This window comes from Colobus angolensis, unplaced genomic scaffold, assembly GCF_000951035.1.
Source record: "Colobus angolensis palliatus isolate OR3802 unplaced genomic scaffold, Cang.pa_1.0 Scaffold61, whole genome shotgun sequence".
Lineage (NCBI taxonomy): Eukaryota > Metazoa > Chordata > Mammalia > Primates > Cercopithecidae > Colobus > Colobus angolensis.
In genome coordinates this window covers 2,287,248-2,303,900 of record NW_012119710.1, presented here as the reverse complement: position 1 = coordinate 2,303,900, position 16,653 = coordinate 2,287,248, and the positions used below count along the sequence as shown (strand labels likewise).

General features: G+C 48.4%; 1 protein-coding gene across 2 annotated transcripts in view; it reads left to right on the top strand.

Moving 5' to 3' along the window:
• SYT13 (synaptotagmin XIII) overlaps positions 1–16,214 on the top strand; it is a 43,677-nt gene extending 27,463 nt beyond the window's left edge. The window contains exons 3-8 of one of the 2 annotated variants that reach the window (XM_011963282.1): positions 518–633; positions 3,102–3,327; positions 4,592–4,726; positions 6,297–6,598; positions 12,480–12,609; positions 14,644–16,214. In XM_011963282.1, coding sequence (XP_011818672.1) covers positions 4,615–4,726; positions 6,297–6,598; positions 12,480–12,609; positions 14,644–14,948 — 849 coding nt within the window. In that variant the 5' untranslated portion in view covers positions 518–633; positions 3,102–3,327; positions 4,592–4,614 and the 3' untranslated portion in view covers positions 14,949–16,214. The remainder of the gene's footprint in view (positions 1–517; positions 634–3,101; positions 3,328–4,591; positions 4,727–6,296; positions 6,599–12,479; positions 12,610–14,643) is intronic. The other variant, XM_011963281.1, reaches the window with a different exon arrangement.
• Positions 16,215–16,653: the final 439 nt, after the last annotated feature.

The window sequence follows — 16,653 nt, the reverse complement described above, 5'->3', positions numbered from 1 at the left end:
TCTAGAGGCTTTATGATACATACCACTTGTCAGTTGTATGATTGCGAGCTTCCCTGAGCCTCAATTTCCTCATTGTGAAACAGTAGGATGAAGGTAATACAGAGTTATATGAAATATTGAAGGTGGAGGTGACTTTGTATAGGATAGAAAGATGGCAACATTAGTCATTGCTCTGTGTCTCTTCCAAGGGCCCTGAGCATCTGGTGTCAGGAGCACAGACGTTTACTCCCCCAACCCCAGTCTTCACCCCTGCCTTCTAAATCCCCCTCTCTTTCAAGGTCTCAGTCACACCCTGGCTCCTCCCTGAAGGCCAGCTCGGCCTCCCAGGCATCTCTGATTGTGCCCTGCATATACTGTGCACTGGCTATCAGGTGTTATTTACACATATTGCCTTCCGTCCGCTTACTGTGTTGCAGTCCTGAGGGGCAAATATACTTACTTATTTCACCTTTTTGTGATCATCTCCAACTCACCTATGCCTGAAAATAAAGCAATGGTGTCTCTCACCTCTTTGCAGCCTAAAAAAGCAACTCAGAATGTGGAGTGGGATAGCCTGCAAATCACCTGTCACTTAAGGTGACAACCCAGAGAGGTGGAATTACCTGCCCAAAGTGACCCAGCTCCAGCGGCAGGGTTGGTACCGGAAGCCAGCCTGCTTGATGCCAGTGACACTCTCAGTGGGGGTGGAGGTACAAAGGGGGCCTGATTTTGCAAATCATACATGTCCCTCTCAGGGCGACTGGTGGCTGTGTGTAACAAGATAACGATAAATGTTTCTGATGGGGACTGCTGTGCTGGGGAAAGATTTGGAGGCAGGAAAAAATGTCAAGAGCCCTCGGGGCAGTGGGCTTTGGGCCAGGCTGATCTAGGCTTACTCTGCTGCTGCCCTCACCAGCTGCATGATTCCAAGTGACTTCACTCCACTGTAGTCAGAAATGCTTTTAGAGCCCATGTGTGCCAGGCACACTCAGTGGTGATCAGGATACAATCAGGTCCTCGCTTGGGTTTCATTATAATCTACTGTGCCGTGTTTCTGAGAGAAGAACTGAGGGTTTCTTAAATCTCCTCCGAGCCTCAGTTTCCCTATCTGTACACGAGGGATAATCTCTACCTTTTAGGGAAGTTCAGAAGAAAACACGTGGAAATGCAGGGGCAGCAGCGGGATGGGGGGCCTGGCAGGCAGAGGTTGTCCAAGAGGTCACCGAGAGGTCAGCCCCTGTTTCTTGCCCCTTTGGGCCCTGCTGCAGCTTCTTATGTCCAATGGACGAAACTAATTAAGGAATGTCCCTATCACCTAGGTCCAGCCTCCTTCGGGAATGGTTGGGGACAGAGTCTCAACCAGGGCAGAATGTCCAGGATTCATCCTGGGATAATTAAAGAGGGTACAAAAATTAGAAACACAACGTTTTGAAATAGTGCAAACTGTTAAGTGCCTCTCCTTCTAGACCACGTCCAGTCCCAGCCCTAGGCAGTGCAGGGTCACTCCTGCCACTGGGCAGGGCAGCCTGAGTCCTGCTGCCAGCCATTTGCACCCACTACCCGCTTCAGCCATAGAGATGGGAGGGCCAGGAGGGCCAGCAGGGCCAGCATGGAGGGCAGAAGGCTTCTTGGGAGACTCAGTCATAGATCTCAGTCTTCAGATCTGCCTGTCTAACCTGAGGGCCCTTTTGTGGGCTGCCCACCCAGGTGCCAGCAATTTAAGCTCTAGACCTGGTCTTCAATCCTGAGGACCGGGAAGGCTCCTCTTGCTACCTGTCCTATAACTTTGAGTCTCTCAAATAGAAGGGAGAGACAGAAGATCCCACTTCTCTGTGTGAGGGGCCCCATGTACTTAAGGGTTGACAAGCAGGTGGGTCTTTTCGAAAAGAAAGATTCCCCCTTTGTCGGAGCGAAAAGGGCCTAGCCTAGAGCACACAACTGGACAAGTGGTACACAGGCTGCATTTTGGCTTCTACTCTGTCCTCATCCAGAGACTTTTGTGCAGTGCACAAACCATACAACATGGCAGCCCTGGTCACAGGTATTTATCGCATGCTCCCTGTGAGCTGACACCACGCTAGGCACAAGGGACACAGCAACTTGATGCCCAGTGACACTCTCAGTGTGGGTGGAGGTGCAAAGGGAAATTGGTTTTGCAAGTCATGCATGTCTCTCCCAGGGTGACTAGTTGCTGTGTGTAACAAGATAATGATAAATGTTTCTGATGGGGACTGCTCTGCTGGGGAAAGACTTGAAGACAGGACAAACATCGAGAGCCATGGGGGCAGTGGGCTTTGGGCCAGGCTGATCTAGGCAGGAGCAAGACAAGACATAATTCCTGTGCTAATAGATCTCACATGCTAGTGGGAGATACTACAAACAGGTCAGCCTATGACCAAAACAATATAGGGTGAGATCAATGCCGTGAAGCAAAAGAGTGGGATGTGGTGATAGGAAGGGACAGGCTTGGGGGAGGGATTTAATTTAGATTGGAAGGTTAGAGATGGACTCCTTGGTCAGACTTCAGGTGTGAGGTGGAGCTGGCCATGCAAAAAGCAGGTGGAGGTAGGGGTGGGTGGTTTGGGAGGAAAAGTTAGGGGCTGGAAGCTGGACCAAGGAAAAAGCCCAAGCTGTTTGAGAAGCAGGGAGCTCAGTGACTGGAGGTGAGCTAAGGAAGAATTGGGGGCGATATCAGACAGATGAGCAGGATCAAGCTAGGCAAGCTGCAGAGAGTCTGGATTTTGCTCCAAGTGTGGTGGGAGCCACTGGCATTTCTGAACCATTAGGTGGAGAAGAGGAGGGAAGAAGGGAGAAGGGAGAATGAAGAGGCAAGGGAGCAGATGAGAGCAGAAGAGGGGGAACCACCTGCAGCAGGTCCAGGCAATACCCATGGGCACAGCCATAGGATGGATGGGCCGATGGATGGAGGAGGGATAGATGAACAGGGCCCACATCTCAGTGGATTTGAGTGGGTTTGATAAGCCGTGCTCTTTGGAGCAGAATGGAACCACACCTCTCCCTCTGCCTCCTATAACAGGTCAGTTCACCGCTTCTCCCTTCCATGGGGGTAAACAGACAGGAGTGCTCCTTTGTGGACTAATCAGAGTAATTTGTGTTTGCAGTTCAACGTTAAAAAATCCACGGAACCTGTTCAGCCCCGTGCCCTCCTCAAGTTCCCAGACATCTATGGACCCAGGCCAGCTGTGACGGCTCCGGAGGTCATCAACTATGCAGACTACTCACTGAGGTCCACGGAGGAGCCCACTGCACCTGCCAGTCCCCAACTCCCCAATGACAGTCGCCTCAAGAGGCAGGTCACAGAGGAGCTGTTCATCCTCCCTCAGAATGGTAGGGGTCTCCTGCCCCCTGCACTTCCATGGGCAGCACTCCAGTGGGGTTTGTCAATGCCTCTGTAGATGCTGTGTGTGACCTGATGAGGAGGCTGAGTGCCCCAGCATTTGGCACCAGCCAAGCAGGTGGGCACTAGGCCTTGGAATCATGATCCTTCCTTCCTGACAATGTGTTGTCATAGAACTTCTCCCCCAGGCTGCCAACTTTCCACTGGGAAATGGAGTCCCTTTCAAGTCATATGTGTGCAACTATAAGAGAGGATAAAGAGCCATGGTTAAAACCATGGGCTTCAGAGTCATGGGTTTAATTTGCTGCCCTTTCATATACTTGCTATGTGGCATGGGTCATGCTGTAACTCCATGAACCTCAGTTTCCTCATCTATAAAATGGGACTAGACTATTATCTGTCTGGTAGGGGAGTTGTAAAGTGTAGATAAAATAATGCACATAAAATGCTTAATTCAGGGCCTGGCACAAAGGAGGTAACAAAAAACATATTGGATTTTTTGTTGTTTTTTTGAGTTAAGGTCCCAAGCAATTTTTTTTTTTTGAGTTGGGGTCTTGCTCTGTCTCCCAGGCTGGAGTTCAGTGGCATAATCATGGGCCATTGCAGGCTCAATCTCCCAGGCTCCAGTGATCCTCTCGCCTCGGCCTCCTGAGTAGCTAGGACTACAGGTGCATGCCACCACGCCCAGATAATTTTTGCTTATTTTTTGTAGACATGAGATCTCACTATGTGGCCCAGGCTGGTCTCAAATTCCCGGGCTCAAGTGGTCTTCTTGCCTTGGCCTCTCGAAGTGCTGGGGTTACAGGCATGAGCCATCACACCCAGCCAAAACATATTGCTACTATTTCTACTCTCCTTTTCATCAACATCAACATCAAGAGTGCAGAACCTTTAGGTGTACCATGCTGCTGCTGGGCGCTGGGGAAGATATGGGAAGAAGAGACACAGTCGTCCCTGACCCAAAGAATATGTAGGTCTTTTAGAAAGACAAAACATAAAACAGGGAGAATGGATTGTTGTGTAGTCTCTGTTTTGTTTTGTGTGGTTGGTGAGGGGGCCAGTGGACACAGATGCCGCCTAATGGACTGTGACATTGACCCCATGTGTAGTCTTGGTGTGGCCACTGTGATTCTGCGCACAGCTGGGAAGACTTGGGTTTGGGTTCCTGGCATAGGTGATAGAGATGGGAAAGGTGTAATCTGGAAAGCAGAACCCCAGTGTGGGTGGCAGTGACGATTTTGCCTTTCTTAACAGGTGTGGTGGAGGATGTCTGTGTCATGGAGACCTGGAACCCAGAGAAGGCTGCCAGTTGGAACCAGGCCCCCAAACTCCACTACTGCCTGGACTATGACCGTCAGAAGGCTGAATTGTTTGTGACTCGCCTGGAAGGTACTGCTCTTATTTGACTCTCGTGGGCTTCTGTGTATCTATCTGCCCTGGAGGAGCTGTGCAGACAGGATGGATCATCCGCAGCTGGAGGGAGCACAGGATTAGGACTCTAACAACCAGACCCTGGAATACATGGAGCTTAGACACAAAGATTTCCCACATCCCCAACCCCAACAGTCCAAAGTGGGGATTCCTGGTTGACAAACATTTTTTTCTCCAAATGGTGATTCAAGGACCAGGCTCCTTCCAGCTGTGGCTCCATAAGCCCCTCTTTGTCATCTGTATCCTTGCCATCTGTATCTGGCAGATGGCAGGAGAAAGAGAAGGAGACGGCATGATCATTCCTTAACAGCCGTTACCTGGACTTGGTGGACGTCACTTCCGCTTGCATCCCATTGGCTATAACTCAGTCACATGAGCACACCCAACTGCAAAGCAGGCTGGGAAATGTGGGTTGGCAGGTGCCCAGGAAGGAAAGGCAGTGAGTTTGGGGTGAAGAGCTGGCCATCTCTGCCATAGATGAATCTGAAATTGGACAGGGCTTTGTGCTGTACACAGAGGGTGTTCCGAATGGTCAGAAAATTTCTACAATCTAAGAGCCAAGCAGCCTAAGGGTGGCAGGATGTCCTTGGTTTCTCTACCCTGACAGTTCACTTTAAGGACAGCAAATAAAGCTAAGACTTTGCAAAGGAATCAGGGCTAGCAATGGGGTCAGATAAATTGGAATTTTGTATATAATTCTATTTTCTTTTCCTTGCATTATCTTATTATTATTAGAGTCTTTTTCCTTGTATTATCTTTTAAGATTTTAAAGCACCTTCCTCCTATACTTTATTGTGTTTGGTCTTCACACTAGTGCATTTTACAAATTAGGAAACTGAGGTCTGGCAAGTCATATGACTTGTCAAAGATCACTGCATCTAACTGGTGACAGAGCCAGGACTAAGTAGTCCCATGAAGTTCAGTGGAAAGATCTTGCTATTAAGACACATAGCCTCAGTTCTTCATCTTCTCTTCTTGTGAAATGTCAGCTACCACTTTCCAAATGATCACTGAAGAGCCAGTCAGAAAAGCACCAAAGGTGTAAATTTCTGGGCAGATCCACACATTGTGAAGCTTTGAAAACACCAAGGTTCAGAACATAAAGCCACACTCACTCATGAGGTAAGAGCCAAGTGATTCGCATGGAAAATGATTATGTGGTGACTATTTACATTTCAGAACAAACAGTTATGTGTCAGCAGCACCACTAGTAAAGGCCCCCAGCAGCAAGCCCTGGCACCTTGGCAAAATTTCAGAATCTGGAGTTCAGGGGGCTCCAGGAAATGCCAAGTCTTGTCCCTGTTCTCCAAGAAAGAGAATCGGCGTGTGCTGAGGCCAGCCTCCTCAAATGATCTATTTCTAAATGTCTCAGTGAAAGGCGATTCCCTGGTGCCCAGCATGGTCAGCCTTTCAGACACCCAAGGTCACATCATTAAGTTGGATTCCACAGCCCTAAGCAAGGCATGCTTCTGCCCCCTCCACTTGTCCTCAGGAAGTCCCTTGCCTGTGTTGTTCTCCTTGCCTGCAGCTGTGACCAGCAACCACGATGGAGGCTGTGACTGCTATGTCCAAGGGAGTGTGGCCAATAGGACTGGCTCTGTGGAGGTGCAGACAGCCCTAAAGAAGCGGCAGCTGCACACCACCTGGGAGGAGGGCCTGGTGCTCCCCCTGGCGGAGGAGGAGCTCCCCACAGCCACCCTGACGCTGACCTTGAGGACCTGTGACCGCTTCTCCCGCCACAGTGTAGCCGGGGAGCTCTGCCTGGGCCTGGACGGGACATCTGTGCCTCTAGGGGCTGCCCAGTGGGGTGAGCTGAAGACTTCAGCGAAGGTAGGGTTACCCCTGGGTTAGAAAGGGAAAACTTGCCAGTGCAGCTTGGGATGGCAGAACCTGGTGTCCTCCCAGCACCTCTAGGCCAGGTCTTAGGGAACAAGCCTCAGAGGACCTCCCTGGCTTGGGGCTGGAAGGGAGGTTGGAGTATTGAATGGAGCAGAGGGCTAGAGGAGACCCATGGCCCAGGATCTGGGATCCCTAGTGTCTGCTCCTAGTCTTGGCTCTAACTTGCCATGCAAAGACTCTCTCTGCCATCGTGGAAAATGCCATGCTGCGTGTATTACCTCTACTGCTATGAAGTATTGTCCCTATTTCAATCCAGTTATACTCCGTGCACTCCTACTATGTGCCAGACACTGCAGGGCATTCTACCTTCCTTCCTTTGTGCAGGTGAGCATGAAGCAGGGAAGGGTGGGGCTCCACCACTCAGGAGTGTACAGACTAGGGCACAAATTGGCACAGACAAATGATGATGATATCAACATGTTCCACTCTGAGCCATGTAAGAGCGACCTAACCAATGTGCTCTGATAAACAATTCTAGAAAGCCCCGTGTGTTGGGCTCTGAAGGAGGAATCAGGGCTGGGGGCAGGCACGCAATCCCCAAACTCAGGATGTTTTACCCATATCTGCTGTTGGGGGGCCATGAGTGGGAAAGAAGGGTCTTCTGAGATGCTGCAGCCCTCAAGAGAGGGGACCCCTGGGGAGCAAAGCATTGTTCCCCATGGGCCAAGACAGCAAGGGGGTCTGGGAAGGTCAGGGCTACAAGATGGTATGTAGTTGCTTAGGCCCCTGGGTCAAAGCCTCATCTAAGGGCCTGCACTGTGGTGCCTTGAGGGAACCTTCTGGGTGACTAGTCTCAGCCAGATGGGCAGTGCTAAACTGATCTGAAGACTGTCTAAGCTGCATAGCCCCAAATAGGTATTATTAGGCACTTTCCAGAAAATGTTTGCCAACCCTCGTGCTAAAGCAAAGAGAAAAATACTGATTAGGGCACTATTTTTTTTTTTTTTGAGACAGAGTCTCGCATTGTTGCCAGGCTGGAGTGCAGTGGTGTGATCTCAGCTCACTGCAACCTCTGCCACCTGGGCTCAAGTGATTCTCGTGCCTCAGCCTCCCGAGTAGCTGGGATTACAGGCACATGCCACTACACCCAGCTAATTTTTGTATTTTTAGTAGAGACAGGGTTTCACCATGTTAACCAGGATGGTCTCGATCTCCTGACCTTGTGATCTACCCACCTCGGCCTCTCAAAGTCCTAGGATTACAGGCGTGAGCCACCACGCCAGGCCAAAGGCACAATTTTGTAATGCTCACCGTGTATCAGTTGCTACGCTTAGGACTCTACCTGAGTGCTGCCACTCCCCAAATCAACCAGATGAGAGAGGCACCATGACTATCCCCCTTACAGATGAGGAAACTGATGGTTATAGTAGTTCAGGAATTCACATAGGGTCCCACAGCCAGGAAACGGCAGACCTTGAGGCTGGGTTGGTCTGACTCGAAATCCTGTGCTATCTCATTACTTGCCATGAAAGCCACCTGACAAGTATGAGGTGTGACCAGCAGGCACCTTTCCTAATACACATCCAGACTACAGGAGGGAAGAGTACATTTCACCCACTGCCTGCTCCTCTTTTTGCTATGATTTCCTCCTTGCTCCATTTTTTCCTCTTTCCCAGGCTCAGAAAATTGATAGAAAAATCACAGCCACTCTCAGATGGAACTCAGCTGTTCCAAAGCCCACTCTCTAGTTAGTGTGTGATTTGGGACTTCTGTGGAATCACAGATGGGGATCCTGGGAGAAGGAATCAATACTTAGGATTATTAAACTAGTAAACTAGCTTTCTCTCGAGATGCAGAGACTCCCCTGCTGGGCTCTGAGACTTGATACAGCCCCCAAAGGGCAGAAATACAGCCAATCTAGGAAGAAGTCTCAGGCACCCAGCAGCTTCTCTCACTGCCTCCTAGAAGAGCAGCCATCATTCGCTCATTCATTCATTCTGCAAATACCTTGCCCAGTTTCTACCACGTGCCAGGCACTGTGCCAAGAGCTAGGGACACAGCAACAGTAATTAAGATGAAATCCTGACTTCATAGCTCATCCTAATAATTATCATACTTTCTGTAGCTGTCTCTGTTCTGCAAATACATACTCATAACTGCTTTGATCACTGACCTGTTTACTACAAATGTGAACAGCCTCAGAGGGTGGCATGGAGTTAGAAGTAGGAGGTGAACTTCTGGGTGTATAGGGCAGGAGAAAGCTGGAAGTCCAGGCCAGGGATCCCCTTGCCCCAGCTAGAGGGTGTGGGCTGATGGGCTGATTTGAACAAGGTGAGTGGAGCCCTCAGTCATTGCAGCTCGAATGTTTTTCTTCTCTAGGCCAGAATGGGTTAACAGACATGCCCACAGTGCCCAGTTCTAGCTGGAATATACCCAGCCAAAAGTGCCATGTGCATCAAGAGGGACTCACAGGGCAACCCACTCCAAGGGCAGTTTTTTAAAATTAGTATAATACTTTAAGTTCTAGGATACATGTGCAGAACGTGTAGGTTTGATACATAGGTATACATATGCCATGTTGGTTTGCTGCACTCATCAACTAGTCATCTATATTATGTATTCCTCCTAAAGTTATCCCTCCCCCAGCCCCCCACCACCCGACATGCCCTGGCATGTGATGTTCCCTGTCCTGTGTCCAAGTGATCTCATTGTTCAAGTCCCACCTAAGAGTGAGAACATGCGGTGTTTGGTTTTCTGTCCTTGTGATACTTTGCTGAGAATGATGGTTTACAGCTTCATCCATGTGCCTGCAAAGGACATGAACTCATCCTTTTTTATGGCTGCATAGTATTCCACGGTGTATATGTGCCACATTTTCTTTATGCAGTCTATCATTGATGGACATTTGGGTTGGTTCCAAGTCTTTGCTATTGTGAATAGTGCTGCAATTAACATATGTGTGCATGTGTCTTTATAGTAGCATGGTTTATAATCCTTTGGGTATATACCCAGTAATGGAATCACTGGGTCAAATGGTATTTCTAGTTCTGGATCCTTGAGAAATTGCCACACTGTCTTCCACAATGGTTGAACTAGTTTACACTCCCACCAACAGTGTAAAAGCATTCCTATTTCTCCACATCCTCTCCAGCCTCTGTTGTTTTCTGACTTTAATGATCACCATTCCAACTGGAGTGAGATGGTATCTCTTTGTGGTTTTGATTTGCATTTCTCTGATAACCAGTGATGATGAGCATTTTTTCATATGTCTGTTGGCTACATAAATGTCTTCTTTTGAGAGGTGTCTGTTCATATCCTTTGCCCACTTTTTGATGGGATTGTTTGTTTTTTGTTGTTGCTGTAAATTTGTTTAAGTTCTTTGTAGATTCTGGATATTAACCTCCAAGGGCAGTCTTCCATGGTTCACTGAGACCTGAGAGAAAGCGAAAACCATGGAAAGGAAGAAGAAAGACAGGATTACTTTAGTCCGCAAGTACTTTCAGCAGCAGTGCCCAGGGAGCAGGTGCTATTGAAATTGTCTGGCTATGGTGCAGCTGGTTAGGCTAACCTCACCCTATGCAAAAGTGAAGATCCCTGCAGAGGCCAGCAGGTGCTGACTCCTCTCACCTCGTCTGCAGGAAGCAGAGGTCTCAAGTCTGGTCACCCTGTGGCTATAGCCCGGGCTGCCTGTGGCCCTCTAATAATTGACCGTGAGCCGGGAGGCTGGTGCCCATCCCAACTCTATGGACACCTCTCTGGGTGCCTGGTACAAGTCCCTGGGCCTCAGTTCCTTCACTGTGAAATGAGAGGGTTGGGAAGGGCTGTCAACTGAGACAGCTGGAGAGCCACGGATTCAGGAGTTAGGTTTTGCTATCAGACTGGACCTCCTTTCCAAGGCTTGGTTTTGCCACTTCCTGCCTATGTGACCTCTGGCAACGATGTTTCCTTTCTGAATCTCAGGTTCTTATGTTAAAATGGGAACGAAATCAGTAGCCCTCTCGGGGTTGTCGTCGAGATTATAAATGGGATGTGCTACCCTTTTTTCACAAATGTTTATTGTGTGCCCACTGTGTCCCAGGTGCTGGGGTTACATAGTGTGAACAAAGGCCATAGTGGAGCTTACTTTCTAGTGAGATGGACAATGTAATTGCATCTCACACACAATGTTTAGTAAGTGTTAGCTGCTATCATTCATTTCATCACCAAGATCCTTTGAGGCTCCCAAATCATTTCTTCATATGACCAGTCCCTCAAAACTTGTGGAATCATTGGGGTCATGCAGAAATGGAGGCTTAGGAAAGTTAAGTAACTTACCCAAGATCACAATGGTAGGATTGGAACTTGGACCCAGTTAATCTGGTCTAGAGTCTATGCTCGCAGCATTACTCTTGTTCTGGGTTATTAATAATTGTTGTTTTGACTGTTGTAATTAGAATTGTAATTTATGACCTTTACTAAGAACTTGCTATATGCATTTTCTCACTTCATCCTCTGATATCTGTATTTCTTCATAGCATTTAATGCTGCCCTATGTTACATATTTAATCACTTCCTGTCTGTCTCCCCCATGTGACTGCAAGCTTCCTTGAGGCTGATTGTGTTGAGTTCATGGCTTTAATTATGGCATCTGGAATATAGTAGGTGCATTACATATGCTTGCTGAATGATTGAATCCAGAGAGGTCACAGTGAGCAAAGAAAAACTGATTTCAGCCCTTCTAAGTGCCTGGTCCAGGATGGATGAACAGACATCCTAGGTGTGACAGGAGGGGAGGAAGCTTGGGAAGCCATGGTGGCTGTTAGCCAGGGCCCCAGCCTGGTGCCAGACCTCACTGAATTACCCTCATTGCACAGCTGGGAAAGAGGAACAAACCTGGAGGGAAGGGGCACAGGACTGAAAACTGGGACATCTAGAAGGACAAGCTTCCATGGGCCCTTAACCCACTCCCACTCCCCACTCTCCATCTTGGCACAGCAGGCCACACATCTGCCTCTTCCTTGGAATTTCGAGGGAAGGGCATCTTCTTTCTGCTCAACAGAGGAGACTTCTGACCTTCAGCTGATCCCTGCCCACACACTCCCTTCTCTTTCCTGCCAGTCTCCCCAGAGCTTGGATTGCAATCAAACACCCACCTCCTGGGAGGTGTCTTTTGGTGGTTCTTGTCCCTTGATGGATTTGTTGAAATTCCAAACAAACTCCTGTAGGAATTTCAGGAGAATTACTCTAAAGCTGCATGCAGGGATAGATGTGTTTTTTGGATGCTTCACAGGGCATCACCTCCTTCGAGGTGTGGTTATTGCCAGTTGCCTCTGGGCATGATCTACCGTCATATGCCCCAGCACTTCATTGACATTACTGGTCCCTCTGTTGATGAAGCAACCTCCTGGAGCTGGAAAGAACTATCTTTTCAAACAAAGTAATGAATTATAACTCTCCCACTGCCCCAGGAACCTGATGGGCCCATGCAGGGATTCTGAAACTGTTCTCTTATGGCCCTAGAGGACAGAGGTGTCCCAGGAGCTTGGGGGTGGCGGAAGGTGAAGAGTAATGGGGAATTCTGGCCTCCTTCCCCCTGCTGCATTCTGAGTAGCATTTCTTTGCTCTGTTTTGTATGTTGGATTTGACTATACGGTATGTGAAAAATAACATTTGGAGGCAAACAAAGAAATTGCTGTTGAAGTGCATGCCACATAGAATTCTTCTGTGCCTTGCTCTTTTCTGCAAGGGTGGAGACCCCAGAATTGATTGGTAAATGGTTTCAAGGATGCCTGTTGGATGCAAATCCAGCATGACCCTAGCTTCAGCATCTGTTGCTGGGTCAGAAACTGTCCCCAGGTGAGACTCCCCTCATGTGTCTCCTCTTCTGTTTCAGGAGCCATCTGCAGGAGCTGGAGAGGTCCTTCTATCCATCAGCTATCTCCCAGCTGCCAACCGCCTCCTGGTGGTGCTGATTAAAGCCAAGAACCTCCACTCTAACCAGTCCAAGGAGCTCCTGGGGAAGGGTGAGTGAGACGTGAGAGGATGGCCAAGGCCCATCCAGTTACCAGGACTGTGTGCTGAGGGAGGTGGTGCCTGGGAGGAAATGGTCACAGTTAAGCAGAGAGGTGGAATATGAGCACATCCACAGAGCCATACTCAGCTGTGTTCTTCACCCTAAGTTCACAAACTGATTTTCAAGGACACACTCACTTCTTCGAGTTCACATCCGTTTACTCTTGGGCCAATCCCATCCATTAGGACCCAAGTGTGAGCCACCTGGGGCTCCCTACCTTGGAGATCCACTATGAGAACCATCAGCCCTAACCACAGAGCACAAGAAGCCAAGGGTCAGACTATAGCCGTGGAGTGAAGGGCCTGGACTGTTGGGGAAACTTGGCCCAGCCTTTGTCACCCACATCTGACTGGACCCACCTTTCAGGCAGCTGTCAGGAAGCCCAGGTTCTTCCCCTCCTGTCTGAACTCACCACCACTGCACTCCCCCCACCCACCCCAGTCTCTTCTCTCTTCTCAGCCTTTTGCCAACTGCCACCCTCACACCAGCTGAGTGTGGGTGATGGCAGAAGGTGTGTGGGTACGTGGGCTGAGGCCTGAGGTTTCAGGCATCTGTGCCCCATATACCCAAATAAGCTTTTCTTCAACACCCCGGAAGCCTCAGTTTTTCCTTATGGATACCCCAGCCCAGGTTCAGCATCTTGGAGACCAAAGCAAGCTCTCCTATATCAGCAGGAAAGCATCCTCAGCTAGCCAGATAATACCTGGACTGGCAGCCACATGCTCCTAGCAAGATATAAATAAGTCTCTATTTATAGCAGAGTACAAATAAAGAATTGCCACTGCATTCTGAATTTCAAGCAAAAGACTTGGGGCTAATGAAATCAGAAGAGTTGGTCTGGCTGGCAGTTTCCTGAGTCAAAGGTCAAAGTTCAATGCTTTTATTCTCATTCCCTTTAGACTATTCTTTGCTTCTTGCTTTCTTTTATAGCTCCTGTCAGGACAATTACAGTAGAATACTTCCTCTCTCAACTATCTCTGCAGAAATAACAAACTAACCTCCCAGGGGTGATAATTACAGCATTAAATACAAAGTAACAATTATTCTCACATTAGCTTTGGAAACCCTAAGTAATCCAGTCCAGCCTTGTGATGTGACATGAAAGCTCACCTGATGACCTGTTTGTGGATTTCCTCGGGGCCAGCTCTCTTGGTGCAGTGTCCTGAGTTCGGAGGAGTGTGCAGGAACAGGCAGTCTGCCTTCATCCCTCTTCCATAGGAAGTTGGGGGTCTTCAAATAAAACTTTAAAAAGTACGGATCAGAAGAATTCAACCAACCAACAGGGGATCTCCTATTTTAATAACAAACAAAATTGCTTAGACCAAGAATCAAGGGGATGAAGACTTGGGGGCTGGCTTCATTTTTCTGGTCTGAGTTTAAAATCCAGCTGCAGGACCCCTGAGCTATTGTCATGGACCTGGTTTGATGTGGGGATATGAAGTCATGTAGCAAAGGGTGGTTCCCTCTTGGTACTCTAACATGCCCCAATCACAGGCCACCCAGTGGTCAGCCTTATATATCGTGGTATTGGCTGTTTCCTACACTTTAGTGCAAGTTCTGTAGAGGCAAGAACTTCTGCTGTATCCCCACATCTAGACCAGTGCCTGCCATAGGGTAGGCACTTAATATTTGTTCAATGAATGCATGGCCCAGTGGGGGAGCAGAGAATAATCTCCAATGCAAGGAAGTGAAAGTATCCTGGATCGACTCCTAGAATTACAGATTGTCCAGATGGGATGCTTTCCTGCTGTTATAGCAGAGCCTTCTATGGTCACATAGACTTGGGACCTGTGCTGGGGTATCCAGAAGGAAAAACTGAGCCCTCTAGGATGTTGGGTATATGGGGCACAGATGTCCGAACTCTTGAGCTAGAGATATCATCTTTCTAGCACCAGGAGGGAGCTTTGTCCTGGGCCCTGCCAGATCCCAGAAACTCACTCTTGGCCCTTCTCTCTGTCTTTTTTTCCCCTCTGCCCCTCCCCAGATGTCTCTGTCAAGGTGACCTTGAAGCACCAGGCTCGGAAGCTGAAGAAGAAGCAGACTAAACGAGCCAAGCACAAGATCAACCCCGTGTGGAACGAGATGATCATGTTTGAGCTGCCCGACGACCTGCTGCAGGCCTCCAGTGTGGAGCTGGAAGTGCTGGGCCAGGACGAGTCAGGGCAGAGTTGTGCGCTTGGCCACTGCAGCCTGGGCCTGCACACTTCAGGCTCTGAGCGCAGCCACTGGGAGGAGATGCTCAAAAACCCTCGCCGGCAGATTGCCATGTGGCACCAGCTGCACCTGTAACCAGCTGCCTGGCCGCCTCCCTTCTTGGACAGCCCTGACCCGTCCTCTGCAACCTCTTCTCTGTGCCCCTTCCTCATTCTGACACCCAGAAGACAGTGACAAATGTGTTTGCAAGGCTAGGATGGCTCTCTCATCATACTCCTGTTTCTAAGAAATAAGCAAGACAGAGCAGGACAGTGTGTGGAAATGGAATATGCGGGTCATACTGAGGAATGCATTTTGCCCATCTGTGTTACTGAAAGAGATGCTTATCAAATACAGTTCCTATGCCTGTTTTATAGGTGGGGTTAGGCCAGATGCAGAGAAAGCTAAATGTGGGAATCATGGATGCAAAGAAGAATTTGGCTTTTTGAAAAACTAGCATTTCAAAAATGATGAAGGAAGTGAAAGTATCCTGGATCAACTCCTAGAGTTAGAGGTTGCCCAGGTGGAAAGAAACCTTAGCCAGCATTCAATCAAGCTCACCACACAGGGCAGTCACCGGGCAGTTCTCAAACTTTAGCATGTGAAGAGTCACCAGCAGATTCCTGGGCTCACCTGGAGACATTCCTAGTGGGTATTCCTGGTCGAAGCCCAGGAGCCTTCATTTTTAACAAGTTGATGTAGAGGGTGGAGCACTGTACTTGGAGAAATCCCTTCTACAACATTCCACACAGGTTTTCGGCCACAGTCCTTGATGGAGTCCCAAAACCATGGTGCAGCCAGTTCCAATGCTGGACACCTCAACCATCAGTGTGAAATCTCGGGCCTCGGCTTTTTTATTTAATTATTTTAATTCTTAACACTTTAATTTGTGCATTTCATAAGGCCCCTGCTCTTGGACTGAATTTTGCGCTTTTTATTGAATAATTTTATTGTTTTTATCTTAAAATCAGTTTCTATTATCCTTGGGGAGACCATCCCTAACAAAGTACAGGTGGGATCTCCTGTGAGTCATTGGCTGGGTTCTGATTGCTAGATGTCACACCCACCAGCATCACCAAAGTGACTCTCTGAGATAGACCGGTCCCTTCTCAGCATTCCAGTCACTTCAGGAGGAATTTAGTTATTGACTTAGTCTATGACATCTGGCTACATGTAGGCAGAGAAGAAAGACAATTTTAAAAAGGAAATCAGGTGTTTTGCAACTGTGCCTCCCTCTGTTTTCACTTGAATGGGTAAATGTGTTTTCACTTGAATGGGTAAATAACCAGCAGCTAGGTTTTGAATTCCTACCTTGTTATTCTAAACAGATGTCCACGTTGTTAATTAAATCTAAATTATGAGCCTTGCTGAGTGGATACAGTACTTACCCCTGAACCAGGATTCCTGGGTTCTCTTGTTGACATTGCCCTTCAGAACCTGTTTGGCCAGCTGTATAAGATAGGACTAATGACTAGGAAGCCTACCCCAATGAATGATATAATAGATGAAATAGTGTTCAAAACCTGTAGGCACTCCCTGGCTAAAAACAAACTCTGGGGCCACCAGCAGATCATCTTTCAGCTAAGTTATTTTTTTTTTTTTTTTTTTTTTTAGATGGAGTTTTGTTCTTTGTTGCCCAGGCTGGAGTGCAGTGGCGCGATCTCGGCTCACTGCAACCTCTGCCTTCCAAGTTCAAGTGATTCTCCTGTCTCAGCCTCCTGGGTAGCTGGGATTACAGGCGCCCACCAACATGCCCGGCTAATTTTTGTACTTTTAGTAGAGACGGTTTTTCACCATGTTG